Source organism: Vidua macroura, chromosome 30, assembly GCF_024509145.1.
Source record: "Vidua macroura isolate BioBank_ID:100142 chromosome 30, ASM2450914v1, whole genome shotgun sequence".
Taxonomy (NCBI): domain Eukaryota; kingdom Metazoa; phylum Chordata; class Aves; order Passeriformes; family Viduidae; genus Vidua; species Vidua macroura.
The window spans coordinates 497,439-512,333 of NC_071600.1; the positions used below are offsets into that span (position 1 = coordinate 497,439).

The following is a 14,895-nucleotide window of genomic DNA, read 5'->3' on the forward strand; positions in this document are numbered from 1 at the left end:
GCTGTGATCGATCCCCCCGTCAGCCCGGCAATGGAAACAGGTTCTGCCCCCACATGTCCCCATGGTATCAGGGCACACTGCGCACCAGTATCAGCTAAGGTTTCATATTTCTGTGGCTCTGATGTGCCAGGCCATCGGATCCACGCTGACCAGAGATCCGGTTTTCCCGTGCCTCTCCCTGGCTCGAGGCAGGGCCCCTCTAGCCCTGGTTCCCATTTCTTCCCTGGCCATACATACTAGAGGCTCCTTCAAGGGGATCTGACAGATCATACCCAGCAGCTCGGTCACGGGAGGCTGAGGCCACCTTCACCTTAGTGGAATTCTCTCGATTAGTGTTTCCTTCCTTGCATAGACGCAGCCATGCTGCCAGGAGAGAAGTGAGCTGATGAACTTTGGACCTGATTAGCATAAAAGATTTGATAGTCAGAATGTCTTGGCAAGAAGAAACAGAGCTTTGAAGACTGCAAGAAGACTGAATCAAGAAAGAAGATTGAATCAACTTCTATGAGCAAAACATATTGCAAAATGGATAAGTTTGTTTATGGGATGGTTCACCCAATCATTTTAGTACAAAATTACTAGTGTTCCTAGAATTGTGTATAAGCATGTGTAGCCCATTTGAAAAACACGTTCACTCTCCTGTGAAAATGTAAAAAGTTTAATAAAGGACAATAGGAGACAAGGACCATGGAGCAAAGGTTATTTATGGCCAGGTGCATCTTGGCACTCAGCCAAGAGCACCCTGTTACCTTCGGGGATCCCCCTTAAATACCTTTTCCCTCACATCAGCCTGTTGCATATTCACAGCCCCTTCTCCATATCCATAACCTAGTTTACATTTTCCAGGAACTATTTTACATGGCTCCTCCTTGGGTCCGCCTTTTCAGAGCATGCGTGTTTCCTGGCTGGGGTTTGGCTCCTTCTCTTTATCACTTCCAGTTCGGGCCTTGGTCCACACTGCCTTCAGACGGTGAGTGCTGATCCTTGGCAGATCTGTAGCAAGTGTCCTCATCCTGTGTTCATTGGATGTTATCCCATCCAAGCAGGCATTTTAACACAAGCAGACTTCTATCAGCTATTGCACTACTATGTCTAAGCTTAATTAGCAACAAAATTAGAAACTTTATCTTTGGAACAAAGTTATTTGAATATCACACATATAAAATCCACTTTGATATTTGCAAAAGCCAATATTATAATACGTAGCTATAACACTCCTCTCCTGCAAGGCAAGGCTGAGACAGCTCGGCTTCTTCAGCCTGGACAAGAGACTGAGACTTGATCCAACTGTGGCCTTCCAGGACCTGAGGGCAACCTACAAGAAAGCTGGACAGGGGCTTTGTGTGAGGGCAGGCAAGGACAGGACAAGGGAGAATGGATCCAAATGGAAAGAGAGTTGGTTTAGGTGAGGGATTCAGAAAAAAGACTCTCCTGGAACAGGTTGCCCAGAGAAGGTGTGGCTGTCTTGTCCCTGACAGTGCTCAAGGCCAGGCTGCATGGAGCTCTAGACAAGCCGGGCTAGTGCAAGGGGTGCCCAGCCACAGCAGGGGGGTTGCAGCCGTGTGATTTTTCAGATCCCTTCCGAGCCAAACCATGCCACGACTCCATGATTCTGGGATACTTCCCCTCCTCATCCTCTGGCAGAAAAACAAACTTGGCCCCAAGTTCCACACTGCAGACCATGTCCTTTGGCAATCTGCAACTGTCTCAACAGAGGATGAAAAGAGATGAATTTAATGACACGATTTCCCTTTTCTACTTGAAAATTAAATGCTGCACTCCTGTCCAAAAACTGTTGGAAAGTGTCAGAAGAGGCAATTCTTCCCCATGAAATGCTTCACCTCAGCCAAAGAAGAAAGAAGCCACAAGCCAAGACTCTTCTTTATTGCTACATTGTTTGATTTGGTCACTTCTCTAATAGGAATTCCTTTGGGGTTTTATTTGTTTGTTTCTATCTTTCGTTCCGCGGGGCTCGCGGCGGCTCCTCCGTTGGGTTCGCGGAGGCAACGGAGGAACGTTCGCGAGCTGCGGCGGTTCCGCAGCAGCAGCAGCAGCAGCAGCAGCAGCAGCAGCAGCAGCAGCAGCAGCAGCAGCAGCAGCAGCAGCAGCAGCGCTTCTCTCGATCGGTTTTCCGCTCGACTTTCCACTCGCTTCCCATCCCCTTCTCCCTCTCACACTCACTCCACTCCCGTCCCGTCCCGTCCGTGTCCCGCCTCTCCCAGCCCGGCTGATGCCGCGTCCCGCAAGGGGCCCCTCGGCGGGGCCGCCCCGTGCCCGCCCCTGCCCGTCCCGCCGCGGAGCCGCCTCCGCCGGGCTCTCTCCGTACTGGCTGTGGCGCCGCTGGAAGTGCCGCTCGCTCTGGTGCTGGCGGAGCAGCGCGGTCTTTTGGCTCCGCCTGGCGCGGGCTCTGGCCCGGCCCCGGCCGAGGCCGCGGCCCCGAGCGAAGCCCCTGCCGCGGTTCCGCCCGCAGCCGCCCCGCTGCCGCCCCGCGCCCGCCCCGTCGCCGACAGCGTCGCCGGCGGCTTCCCCGCTCCGAGCTCCGCCGCTCGTCAGCTCGGCCGCCGGCCCCGAGCCGCCGCAGCCCGGGGCGGCTCGGCAAGCAGCAGCGCGCCGGGCGCTCGGGTTGCCGGGGCAGAAGAGCGGGAGCGCGGTGCCGCCCGCACGGGCGGAGAAGCCTCCCCTGGAGCAGCTCTACCGGGAGGGCCCGCTGCTGGGGAGCGGCGGCTGCGGCAGCGTTTACTCCGGGACCCGGCTCGCCGACGGCGCCCCGGTAAGAGACGGGGCCCGAGCGGAGGGGGCGGCAGGCGGCGGGCAGCGAGCTCAGCCCGGCGCTCGCCTTGGCTTGCAGGTGGCCATCAAGCGAGTGTGCCGCGATCGCATCCCGGAGTGGGCGCGGCTGGTGAGTGAGCGGGGCCAGCGGGAGAAGGCGGCGGGGCGTGCCGGGCGGGGCTAAGGCGAGGCCCGGCAGGGTGGCAGCCGGAAGGCTGCGAGGGGAGCGAGCGGGGAGTGAGCGGGGCCCGCGCAGCGTCCCGGGCCGGGCAATGGCGAGCGGCGGCGGGGCCGGGCAGGGGGTGGCCGAGGCGCGGCGCAGCATCGGCCCCGCTGAGGGCATCGCGGTCCCCCCGCAGCACAACGGCGCCCTGGTGCCCCTGGAGCTGGCGCTGCTGTGGATGGTGTCGTGCCCTGGCTTCCGCGGCGTCGTGCGGCTCCTGGACTGGTTCGAGCTGCCCGACGGCTTCGCGCTGGTCATGGAGCGTCCGCAGCGCTGTCAGGACCTCTGGGACTTCCTGCACGAGCGGGGGTTCCTGACGGAGCCCGTGGCGCGGGGGCTGTTCCGCCAGGTGCTGGAGGCCGTGCGGCACTGCACCAGCCGCGGCGTCCTGCACCGCGACATCAAGGCCGAGAACGTCCTCGTCGACCTGGCCACGGGCGAGGCGAAGCTCATCGACTTCGGCTGCGGCACGATCCTCCAGGACACGTTCTACACCCGGATGTCAGGTGAGCCCAAAGCCGGGGCCCAGCCGGGCAGCGGAGGTTCCCCCCTTGGCTGGCAGAGGGGGAAGAGGGAGAGAGGGAGGGGAGGGTGCAGAATCCTCCTTCAGCCGGCTGCAGCCAAGTTGCTTTTCGGCGGGGCAGGGGCTGGCTGTTGTGGAACCGGGGCTGGCTGGGAGGGAGGGAGGGAGGGAGCAGCATCGGCCTGATGAGCTGTGCCCGTGTCCCATAGGAACGCCGGAGTACAGCCCACCGGAGTGGATCCTCTTTGGCTGCTACCATGGCCAGCCAGCCACCATCTGGTCCCTGGGCATCCTGCTCTATCACCTGGTCTGCGGGCACCTTCCTTTCCACACAAACGAGGACATCGTCTGGGGCCAGCTCTTCTTCCCGCCCCGGGTGTCTCAAGGTGGGGATGCACCTTCAAGGCTCGGGTGGAGGAACGGGGCTGGGAGGGGGCAGCTGGCACATCAGTGTCCTGCTCTTGCAGCTAGTGAGGCGGTTGATCTCCTGGGCTTAGCTGGAGGAGGTGGCACGTGTGCCTCTGTGCTGCTCTCCTCCAAAAGGGAGGATCGATGGGAAGCATTTGGCTGCAGCTCCGAGCACTCCTAGTGTGGCCTGGGCACTGTGGAATGTGGGAGAGCACGGACAGGAGCCTTGTCCCGCTGAGCGGCGGTTTCTGTTTTCTCTCTGCAGAGTGCCAGCACCTCATCAGGTGGTGTTTATCCATGGACCCGGCAGACAGGCCATCACTGGAAGACCTTTTTGAGCATTCTTGGCTGCAGGAGCCCTGCCTGGCCCAGGAGACAGCAGAGATCCATCCCTGTGCTCAGTAGGATCCAGGAGCCCAGCAAGTACCAGCTGCACGCGTCTGGTGGCACTCCAAGAAAACCCCGGAGCGTTTCCCTGCGGCCACAGCACGGAGGAGAGAGCGCAGCCGAGGAGATGCTTCCGCTGGTCCCCGGCGAGTTGTGGAGGGAGCGGCTCAGTGCTCCCCGTGCCATTGGAGAAGTGGTGGCAGTGCGGTGAAGGTGCCACGGACTGGAACAGGGGAAACATCCCCCTGCAGCTCAATGGCATCGGGATGTCCCCGCAAGCCGAGGCACAGCTGGCGTGTTTTTCTGGAGCACCACGTGGAGCTGGGAACACCATCCTGGAGCTGGTCGCTGGCGGGGCAAAGCCGATCGGCTTTGGCTGCGGCCCCTTCCTGGAGGATACGCTCTGCGCCCCGATGAAATCAAGATGAGTCCCCAGCCGGCGCAGGGGCGGGGGGATGCTCGTGCTTCCAGGCATGGCAGGGCTTGGCCTGGCCACGCGCCGCAGGTTCCCCGCTCGGCGGCGCTGGGGAATATTAATTTTTCCCCCGGCTGCCGAGCTGCTTTTTGGTGGGACAGGGGACGGATGTTGTGGAAGGGGAGCCGGCTCCTGGCCTTGCTGACAGCTTCTGCCAGCCAGCCTGGCACAGGCTGGGGCGGGGTCAGCCAGCCTGACAAAGCATCCATCCATGTGGATGGGGGCAGCAGAGGGGGACGGGTTCTGAAGCTGTGCCCCAGCTGGTCTGCTTTGCAGGCCCTCGAGGAAGGGGTGCGTTTACGGGCGGGAAAGGTGGGGTTTTTCCCCACCCATGGACAGGTTTCATTCTCGCATGGAGTGGTCAGACTCTCCTCAGGCCTGTGAAACGGTGACAGGCTGTGTAGGTTTTTCTTGTTTCCAGGTCTTGTTTTGCATTGACTTTCATGCAATTGTTCTTTGTTTTTCCCAGGAAGATTACACCTGGTGCCCATACTGGACGGGGAAGCGCCTGCACCGTCCGTGGAGCACATCCAGTGCCAGCGCTACCCCAGGGGCCACGGCCTGCAGGGACATCCCCTTCAAGAAGGACGAGGACCTTGTGTGGGATCGGCTCCTCTCCTGGCAGCAGGTCTGCAGAGGTGGGTACCCGGCTCCACAGCTGGGCTGGCAGAAGGGCTTCGGGCAGAGGGCAGCGGGCACACGGGCATCCCGCCCTTGCAGCTGCTGAGGAGGCTGCTGTGCTGTGCTGAAGTGGAGGAGGTGGAACGTGGCCTGCCACGCTGCCCTTCTCTCGAAACAAGAGAATGGCTCGGGAGGTTTGGGCTCTGAGCACAGCCAGCAGCCTGGCCCGGGCACAGGCCATGGCAGGACAGGGCACAGGAGCCTTCTGTGACTGACCGTGGCTCTCTGGTTTCTCTCTGCAGGCTGCCAGCACCTCATGCCATGGAAACGGCTCCGCTCGGCATGCCAGGCTGGGAGGGCTGGAGGGCGGCGGGTGTTCATTTGCTGTCAGAAATAAATCGTTCTATTTTTTTGTCATCGTCATGATCAGAACATTTCTTTCATCCTTTACCAAGCTTTTGGCCTCCCTTTCTCCAGGGTAATCTTTTTGTGTCCTTCCTCAGCCACTTGATGGCATTTGGCAGGGGGGGTTAAGCAATGTGAAAAGTTCAACAACAGCTCCTGTTGCCAACTGCAGCAGCCCCTTCAAGAGCCCTGAGCTTCCAGCGAGGCCCACGTGTGCCTTGCCAAAGGGAGTGGTTTGCAGCGATGGGATTGTCGCCCTGCTGCAAAAGCTGGGAGGAAATCACAAGTGGCAAAATGCCAATTTGACTCAACCCCTGCCCAGGTTCTGCATCTTTCCCCTCTGCTCGGTGACAGGCAGGCAGGGCTGGACTCCAGCAAGGTTCAAGTTCTTGGTGCTCCCTGGCATCAAGGGGATCAAGTAAACTCTTGTAAGCAGTGACTTCAATAGGGCTACTGAGGGGAAAAAGGAGATGTCGTGAGGCGGGGAATCCTTCTTGTCTCCTTTGTCTCCCCAGGAGCCCCTTGGAAAGGGAAATGCCCACACGGGTTTATCTGACTCCTTCCCAGGCAGCCTTTCCCTCAGTCCCGGCTCTCATTTGCTCCGCAGGCTTCACCAGCTCGCTCAGCTCAGAGGAGCTCTCAGAGGAGAAAACGCTGCCTGGCGTGGGGCTGGCTGATCCCTGTCTCATCTTGATTCCATTTCCCCGCTCCCTCCCCCATCCAAGAGACCAAAGGATCCCCCCACAACCGGTCACAATCCACTCTTGCGGGGTGTTTGTGATGGTTTGTTAACCGATCCCAAAAGTGCAAAACTGCAAATGGCAAGGGACCATCACTTTAATCACAACAAATGCATCTTTATTTAGGTACCAACAGCAAATGCGATAGAAGGGACAGAAAAGGGAAAAAGAGAGAAAAGAGAGGAAGGGGAATAGAGCTACCACCGTCGAGACGAGATCCTCGATGGTCCAGCCATCATTCACTATATCAAATAACTGGAAAAAGCACTGGAAAAGAATTTGTTTTTTTAAAATTAAGTTTAAAAAAAAGGGAAGGAATTCCATAAAGAAAACCAAAGAGTAAGAATACAGTAATTTAAACTTCTCAAAGGCCTTTGCTAATGGAGCCCTGAAGCCCAGTCACGTGCAGTGCGGCCTCGGCGGTCCCTTTGAGCCCAGAACTGCCAAGGGTCAGGGCCGGGATGAGCCTTCACCCAAAACAAGCTCCAAGACTCAGTGGGAATCAATCCAGAACAGGGCTCACACGAAGAGCAAGCCTCAAGGCCAAAGACAAACCTTCATCAGGTTGGATTTGTTTGAACACTGAACTGGAGCAAATTTGCTTGTCTGGTAACATCACTGTCACCATGAAACTTTACATGAGCTACTAAATAAGCACTGTCCTGTCCAGAGCTGTGTGGCCCAAATACTGTTGAGAACTTGCTCTGCCTCTGCCCTGTGCCCCCGGGGCTGCTCTTGGCCTGGCAGCCTCAGTGGGAGCCAGCACTGGCTGCAGCCCCAGCGGGCCCCCCAGGACAAGGGCCAGCAATGAAGAGGCCAATGAAAGCACTGGGCAGCAGCAGAGCCCTCAGCAGAGTTCTTTGGACAACCACGGACTGGCCACAGCTCCAGTGCAGCATGACTACGAGTCAGGCTAGCAATGCTATGAGCAGAGTTACAAGAAAGCTGTGGAGAAAAATCAACAACTGACTGTCTGCTCTGGTACAGCTTCCGAATGCCAAGATAGCAGCCGATCAGCATGAGGGGCACGGTGAACAGTGTCACCACCGTGCCTATCATGCAGGACCTGCGCGCATGCTGGGGGCAGACAATTCTTGGGAGGCGCACTGGATCCGGGGCAAATATTCCTGTTTCAGTGATAACGTCTGTGGGAGCAATGGGGAGCGTGAGCCCGTGCTGTGCCGCACTGCCGAGCTGGCAGCACAGTGGATACGGCCAGGACGTTCTCTGTTTCCCCCAGAGCTGGGGCCTGCAGGCCCCTTGCCGCCCCTTGGCACAGGCTGTGCCACCCAACAAAGCCCAGCAGGCCGGGAGGAGAGCCCGGGGCCAGCGCAGCTGCTTGGGCAGTCGCTGCTTCGAGGGACACGGGCCAAACCCATCCCTGAGCAGCCCCTGCCAGCCCTGGCCCTCCCTGCCCTGGGACAGCTCCCCCAGCCCCAGGGGACAGAGTCAGGCCCTGTCAGGACACACAGGAGCCTTGCTCTCCATCTCTGCCCTTTCCCCACCATGGGCACCCCGTGCAGCCACTCCCAGGTTTTGGGACGTGTCTCCCACGGAGGGACCCCAGCAGGATTGCTCAGCCTGGCTGAGCCTGGCACAGCAATCACCTTCTGTGGCACTGTCTGGCATCTCCTCCCTTCGTGTATCGGGGGCTGGCACGGAGCCATTGCTTCCTCCAGGAAGTGCTGCCTTCAGCAAAGCCCTTTGGTCCATCTCTGGAGAAAGGAAAAGGGACAGCTGGATCAGGTGGAACCATTCCCCATTGGAGAGATGGCATCTTCAGGAAGTTCTACTTTTCAAAGACATGGATAAAGATCAGGAAAAGGCCACGGCTCTTGGGGCCGCCACAGGGCCCTCCCTTCCCCAAACAGCTGCCACTCCTGACGTGCCAGAGACTCGGAAATTGCAGGGGATTGCAGGCCCGTGGTGCAGTGTGGGCTCCCTGTCAGCTGGTGCCAAATGCCTTCCTGCAGAGGCTGGGGAGAAGCTGCAGCCAGGCCAGGCTGCGAAACAGCCCTGCAGGGCAGGAAAGCAGCAGCGGGGCAGCCAGGCTGCCATGGATCCCTTCCCGCTATGCCGGGCACAGCGTGTCCAGGTGTGCAGGGAAAGCCCCTGGCTACTGAGTCCCAGGGGAAGGCTGGGGGAAATGCACCCACCATGCTGTCTCTCTAGGTCACTCAGCATTTGGTCCAGTTCTTTGGATTCCTCCAGGGTCTTCATGTGTTTAGTAGCTCTGTTCCTCCCTCTCGGAGGACCTTAAGAGAATGCATGTCCATTTCCCCAGGAATGGATCCCACAAAACCAGGGCTCAGCCTGTGGGGTCAGCAGGGACACACAACTCACCCCTGCGATGGGAGCCGGGCTTGTGCACAGCAACCAGGAAAGGAGCCTGAAAAGTCTTCCCTGCAGACACACCTGTAACTCAACAGGCACAGGAGCTTCTGTCACCTGCTTCCTGCCAGGTTGTCAGCGATTATTCACTGAGGGGAAGTTGAGAAGTTACCTGCAGAAACTCCCAAGGGTTCCAAACCATCTTCCATCCCAGCTGCTGGAGAAGCCATCCCAGCACTCTCATCTAGAAGGGATCACAGATCAGAACCATTTCCATGGTGTGCTGGGATCCCCCTCTGCCTTAGGGCACTGGGCACTGCAAGGGGGTCGGGTACAGCTGTGGGAGCCAAATTTTCATGGCCATGGCCAAAGCCGCACAGGGGCCTGGGGAGCTCTGGGCTGGCTCCTGGCCACTCTCCACACTCTTTGCAGGCCCTGTGCAACATCCCTGGAGGGTAGGTCCTGCCACACAGCAGAGACAGCAGCTCAAGCCTCCGCAATTACCTGCTGTGACTCTGCCTGGCATCACCTCACTTCCTGCAGCAGGGGCTGCCAATGGGCCACTGCTTCCTCCAGGAAATGCTGCCTTCAGTACAGCCTTTCGGTTCATCTCTGGAGATAGGAAGAGGCACAGCTGGATTAGATGGAGCCATTCCCCTTTCTGGGAGATGGCATCTTCAAGAGGCAATACTGGTCAAACTCATGGTTCACGAAATCATAAAAAATTTTGGGATTGGCCAGGGCACTCCTTTCCCCAAACAGGTGCCATTCCTGATCTACCCAGAGACCGGGAAATTGCAGGAATCTCAGGCCCATGGTGCAGTTTGGGCTCCCTGCCAGCTGATCCAAATGCCTTCCTGCAGAGGCTGGGGAGAAGCTGCAGCCAGGCCAGGCTGGGAAACAGCCCTGCAGGGCAGGAAAGCAGCAGCGGGGCAGCCAGGCTGCCATGGATCCCTTCCCTCTGTGCTGGGCACGGCGTGTCCAGATGTGCAGGGAAAGCCCCCGGCTGCTGAGTCCCAGGGGAAGGCTGAGGGAAATGCACCCACCACGGCGTCTCTCCAGATCACTCAGCATCTGGTCCAGGTGTCTGGCTGCCTCCAGGGATTTCTTGTCTCCAGTGTCTGCGTTCTTCCATGGAGGAGGACCTTAACAGAAAGTTGTTCCATGTCCCCTTCAGGCCAGAGTGGCAGTGAGTGCCCCTGGGTGATTGGTGCCCTCCAAAGCACTCCCTCAGCTCTGCCTTCCACTCAGGAGCAGGGCCAGGGGGACCACGTGCCTGGGGTGGCCCCACACTGGCATGGAAGGAGTCCCTTGCAGGGCCGTCCTCGGGGGAGAAAGGATTCCCTGGAGCTGCCAGCAGCTCTAAACCCAGCCCCAGGCAGGGCCAGGGCTTGGCAGCAGCTGCAGGAGCAGCTCAGGCACCCCAGGACCGGCAAAGGAGATGCAAAAGGCACAGCCCCGGGGCACAGCCCTGGGCCCGGCCCCTTCCCTCTCTGCTCTTCTCCGTGGCTGCACAGAGCACACGGAAGCGCACACTGGAATTGCACACGGGAGGACGATGGACAGCTAAATGCTCCTTCCTGCCACTGACAGCCATTCTGTGGGATCCCTCAGGCATCCAGAATGGAGCCAGACAAGTTTTCCAGAATCTTTCAACCCTGTGATTCTGGGAAGGGAAATGGCTCATGAGGCACTGATTATTCTCTCAGGAAATGCACACAGAGAACTTGCCTCCAGCATTCTCCAAGAGATTCAAGCTGTCATCCAATGGGGCATCCAGATAAGTCATGTCGCCATCCCAGCCTAGAAGGGATCAGAGATCAGAACCATTTCCTGGTCTGCTGGGATCCCCCTGTGCCTTTGGGAACTGGGCACTGCAAGGAGGTCGGGTAAGGCTGTGGGGGCCAGATGAGAATGGCCATGGCCAAAGCTGCCCAGGGGCCTGGGGAGCTCTGGGCTGGCTCCTGGCCACTCTCCACACGATTTCCTTGCCTTGTGCAACATCCCTGGGAGGGTGGCTGGAGCAGCCCAGGGCCCCTGGGGGCTCTCTCCCTCCCACAGAGGAAACCCTCCCTAAAGCCCAGGGGAAAAACCATCCCCCAGCACTTCCCAGGGAGCAGGGAGCGCTGTCCCGGGAAAGGGGAGCCAGGCTCCCGGCTCACCTGCTCCCCGCGCTTGCAGCGGAGCAGCCTGGGCAGCCCTGGCAGGCAGGGCCACAGCCAGGAGGAGCGGGAGGAAGAAGCGCAGAGCAAGGGCCATGGTGCCTTGCCCTCTGCCAGTCCCCAGCTCTTGCTGCCACCACTGTCCTGACACCGCTGTCCCAATGTCAGCACCACTGCTGCCACCGCCGCTGCTGCCGCAACAGTTGTGCTCAAGGACTGACTGCTGGGTCCTTGTGGTGCTGTGCAACCACGGGGCTCTGGCACCTCTGTGACCTCAGAGCCTGCTGTGCCCTCAGCCTGCTGTGACCCCAGAGCCTGCTGTGACCTCATGGCCAGGCTGGAGTTGTGTGGGGAGTGGGATCTGCCTTCTTTGGCAGGGATCTCATCCTGCCCAACAGCTCTGTCCCAGGGTTGTGACACAGTCCCTGCCCAGCTGATCTCACAGCCTGGGGCATGAAGGGATGGAGAGCAGCCTGGCCAAGAAGGACTTGGGGCTGCTGCTAGATGAGAGGCTGGACATGAGCCAGCCTTGTGCATCCAAAGCAGAGTGCCCAGCAGGGTGAAGGAGGTGATTCCACCTCTTTGCTCTGGTGAGACTCCACCTGGAGTACTGTGGAAGATGTTTTATATTGCTGGCCGGGGTTCTATGTACAAATCACCAACGGGACGGGACTGCTGAGGAACGCGTCTCGAGCTGGTTCTTTTCCAGCATCAGTCTCATTCCATGGTTATGACAATGGGCAGATGCCAGCAGCTCATATCCCCGGCAGCAGACAAAGAACTTAATGGTACAAATTACTTTAAAAGCTTTTTGACCAATCACACAAAGCAAAAGCATATTGACAATAGATTTATCCAATCACTATAAGCACACGTACCTTTTATTAAAACAATATTTGTTTGATTTATTTCTTTTGAATACAATACCTACTTGTATTGTAAGCCTTAAAACCCAATGCACAGAGCTCCATTAGTAAGCTTAGAACTTCCTAATATCTTGCTAGAGATACTTTTCTGTAGCCTAGGGAGTTATTCTAGCCAAGCATTAATACACAGACCATTGTACTATTTATCCTTACTTTTCCACTTCTTATATAATTTTTCTGCTGACAAATCTTACAGCTACTGCTTTTTTCTAATTACAGTTCTGCTGTCTCTGAGGCCTGCCTTTTGCAGCTTTCCCAAAACCCTCTACTTTTAAAGATTCCCGCCTTTTACAGCGACTTCTGTGAGCCAGAGAGAAGTTTGATAAGAGGATCTATGTTTACCGCTGAAAGAATTTTCTTCCAAGGTCGTTGACATAGAAGCCAAGAAAGCAAGAAGGATAAATAAGAGAAACCCGCAACTGCCTAGTCCAATAAGCACTTTGCTTGTCTCTCGTGACCAATGAGTAAACTTAGGAGCTTTGTAAGAATGTAGAAAAAGCATGCATGCTAGAATAAAAACAGGGTTTGAAGCCTTCTGGAAATGGAGGGTGTTGCTTTGTATTGTCTCCGTCTCTACCATGACAGAGTACTGCATCCAGCTCTGGGTCTCCAGCACAGGAAGGACATGGTTCTGTTTGATCTAGTCCAGAGGAGGGACAAAATGCTCGGAGGGCTGGAGCCCTTCTGCTTTGGAGACATGCTGGGAGAGCTGGGGGTGTTCAGCCTGGAAGAGAGAAGACTCCAGGGAGACCTGATTGCTGCCTTTCAGTACCTTAGGGGGCTTGTAAAAGAGATGGGACAGAATTTTTAGTAGGGCCTTATGTGACCAGACTGTGGGGGAATGGTTGTAATCTAAAAGACGGTCGATTCAGACTAGATGAAAGAAACCCATTTTTTGCACTCTAGGTTTTGAAACCCTGGCACAGGTTGCCCACAGAGGTGGACATCCATCCCTGCAGTCATTCAAGCTCGTGCTCTGAGCAACCTGACCTAGTCAAAGCTGTCCCTGCTCACTGAAGGGCATTGGACTGGATGGCCTTTAAATGTCCATTCTGTGACATCACAGCTCCCCGAGTGTTCCAGGTGGAAGGCCCAGGACCTGGAAACGAGCACAGCAGACACTTCAGCTGCTGCCAAGGGCCACTTCTCCCTCGCCCTTCGCTCTGCCCGTCAGTGCTGAGCTGTTGCTGCTGCCTGGGCTTTTGCTGCTGCCTGCTCTGAAGCCAATCCCGGCAGGATGTGCGCTGCTGCCCCAGTGGAGGTACAGTGCCATTCCAGGGAGGGGGGCACCCTGCTTGGGCAGTCTGCAGCCATGTGGGAATGGGTGGTGTGGGACAGCAAGCCCACCGTGAGATTGTGCTGCCTCTTGCAGACGGCCAGAGACACCGTGGAGGAGATGGAAGTGGACATGGTGCTGGATAGGGAAGAAATGATGGAGGTGGACACGGAAGAGACTGCCGAGGACATGGACGTCGACGTGGAGGACACATCAAGGAGATGGAGATTGATGTGGAGGACAAGATGGAGGAGATGGAAGTCGATGAGAAGGATGAGGAGGAGCCCATGGTCCTTGGATGAAGATGGAGCCCCAGGAGCAAGAGAGGCAGATGCTTCCCACGCCCAGCCCACAGGCAGAGTGTGTCCCCTGACGCCAGGCTGGGGCTGGGCTGGATGGCCCCGCTCAGGGACACGGTGCCCGCAGGGGGCCCTGGATTGTGGTGGCACAAGCAGCAGCCCCGGCCTGCCCTGCGCTTGCCTGGGGCCATGCCAGCCCTGCCAGCCCTGTCCCAGCCCCTGGGGCCCAGCTGCCAGCCCACCTGGGCCACTGCTGGCAGCAGAGTCCAGCCCTGCTGCGGCCTTTCTTCAAAGACCGATGGAGATGAGGGCAACAGATATCACCCCTCTGTAAATATGTTCTGAAGTTTCGCGGTTTTCTGTAAATATGTTTGGAAGGTTGTTAGACTATAGGTACCCATGTAAGTATGTTAGGACATTTGTTAGTCTATAAGCACCCATGTAAATATGTTCTGTAGATTGTTAGTCTATGGCCTCCCATGTAAACATGTTCTGTAGATTGATGTTGTTCTAAGGATTGTTGCAATGAAACATGTTCTGTAAATCCTAGGTTTTGCTGATCTTTGGGGAAAAAATACTGTTTCTTTTTAAAATCTCAGTTCTCTTTGCAATTCCTTTGGGCCCAGGCGGCGTTTGCACAGTTGTGGTTTCCACTTGTTCTGGGTTGCCAGGGCTGGAGGTCCCTGGGGGGGCTGGCACGGCCACCCTGGGGCTGGGGGTCCCTGTGCACAGGGGCTCCCACTGACACCACTCCTGGCACTGGGCACTGCTGCTCTTCCTGGGCTGGGCCAGAGCAGTGTCCCCAGGAGCAGAGCTGTCAGCAGCAGAGAGGGGGCTCTGACAGCAGTGGCCCCTGCAGCAATGGCCCAAAGCAGGCAGGAAGCCTTCAGCCACCCTTGCTGCTGGAGCCACGGGGACTCCTGGACCGGGAGGCGGCATCAGGCCGCAGGGATGCAAAATCCACCTTCATGCTCTGAAGGCCATGACAGCCTCGGGAACTGTGGCACCCGGATCTGGGCTGCTGCAGGGGCTGATGTTTAGGGCTTGGAGCCTCCAAAGGCTCCGGGCTTCGCTTGCCAGCCTGCCTTGCACTGCCCTGTGCCCGGATTGTTCAAGAGACAAAAGCCAAGCCTCACCCTGCCCCCGTTCCTGCTGCTGGCAGCGGCCACTGGCCCCTGTCCCCCAGTCGGGTGACAGCTGGAGGGGCAGGGCAGGCTGTGCTGGGCAGGGGGCGGGGGGCTTTGGGCCCTGTGGCTGCTGCTGCTGGGGGCCATGGTTCCACGTCTACCTTTTCCTTCTTCTCTCTTCCCTCCTGTCACTTTCCCCATTTTCTCTCTCTGGGAGCTTGGC

At 57.7% G+C, this 14,895-nt stretch overlaps 2 protein-coding genes and 1 long non-coding RNA gene across 9 annotated transcripts in view; 2 read left to right on the forward strand and 1 right to left on the reverse strand.

Annotated features, from left to right (window-relative positions):
* LOC128820757 (uncharacterized) overlaps positions 1-9,647 on the reverse strand; it is a 28,528-nt gene extending 18,881 nt beyond the window's left edge. The window contains exons 1-7 of one of the 2 annotated variants that reach the window (XM_054001586.1): positions 9,387-9,646; positions 9,055-9,126; positions 8,895-8,966; positions 8,708-8,806; positions 8,159-8,266; positions 7,522-7,696; positions 6,561-6,818 (exon numbers count right to left, since the gene is read on the reverse strand). In XM_054001586.1, coding sequence (XP_053857561.1) covers positions 6,794-6,818; positions 7,522-7,696; positions 8,159-8,266; positions 8,708-8,806; positions 8,895-8,966; positions 9,055-9,126; positions 9,387-9,492 — 657 coding nt within the window. In that variant the 5' untranslated portion in view covers positions 9,493-9,646 and the 3' untranslated portion in view covers positions 6,561-6,793. Of the gene's footprint in view, positions 1-6,560; positions 6,819-7,521; positions 7,697-8,158; positions 8,267-8,707; positions 8,807-8,894; positions 8,967-9,054; positions 9,127-9,386 lie in introns of those variants that run through there. The other variant, XM_054001587.1, reaches the window with a different exon arrangement.
* Positions 1,706-6,531, forward strand: LOC128820671 (serine/threonine-protein kinase pim-1-like). 6 transcript variants are annotated; one of them, XR_008440928.1, is made up of 6 exons: positions 1,706-2,770; positions 2,849-2,899; positions 3,129-3,498; positions 3,725-3,901; positions 4,191-5,423; positions 6,419-6,531. XR_008440928.1 is itself a non-coding variant. In XM_054001470.1 (6 exons), the coding sequence occupies exons 1-6, from the start codon at positions 1,771-1,773 to the stop codon at positions 4,519-4,521; spliced, it is 1,899 nt and encodes a 632-aa protein (XP_053857445.1). In that variant the 5' UTR covers positions 1,706-1,770; the 3' UTR covers positions 4,522-5,526. The 6 variants fall into 6 exon arrangements, 3 of the variants coding, with proteins under 3 accessions (XP_053857445.1, XP_053857446.1, XP_053857448.1); XR_008440927.1 differs by lacking the exon at positions 6,419-6,531 and adding an exon at positions 5,709-5,823; XR_008440929.1 differs by lacking the exon at positions 6,419-6,531 and adding an exon at positions 5,709-5,823 and having other exon boundaries at positions 4,191-5,413.
* Positions 9,648-12,632: 2,985 nt separating the features above from the next.
* On the forward strand, positions 12,633-14,373 carry LOC128820796 (uncharacterized). Its single transcript, XR_008440954.1, has 3 exons — positions 12,633-13,231; positions 13,343-13,441; positions 13,474-14,373. It is a non-coding gene; the product is annotated as an uncharacterized LOC128820796 (long non-coding RNA).
* Positions 14,374-14,895: the final 522 nt, after the last annotated feature.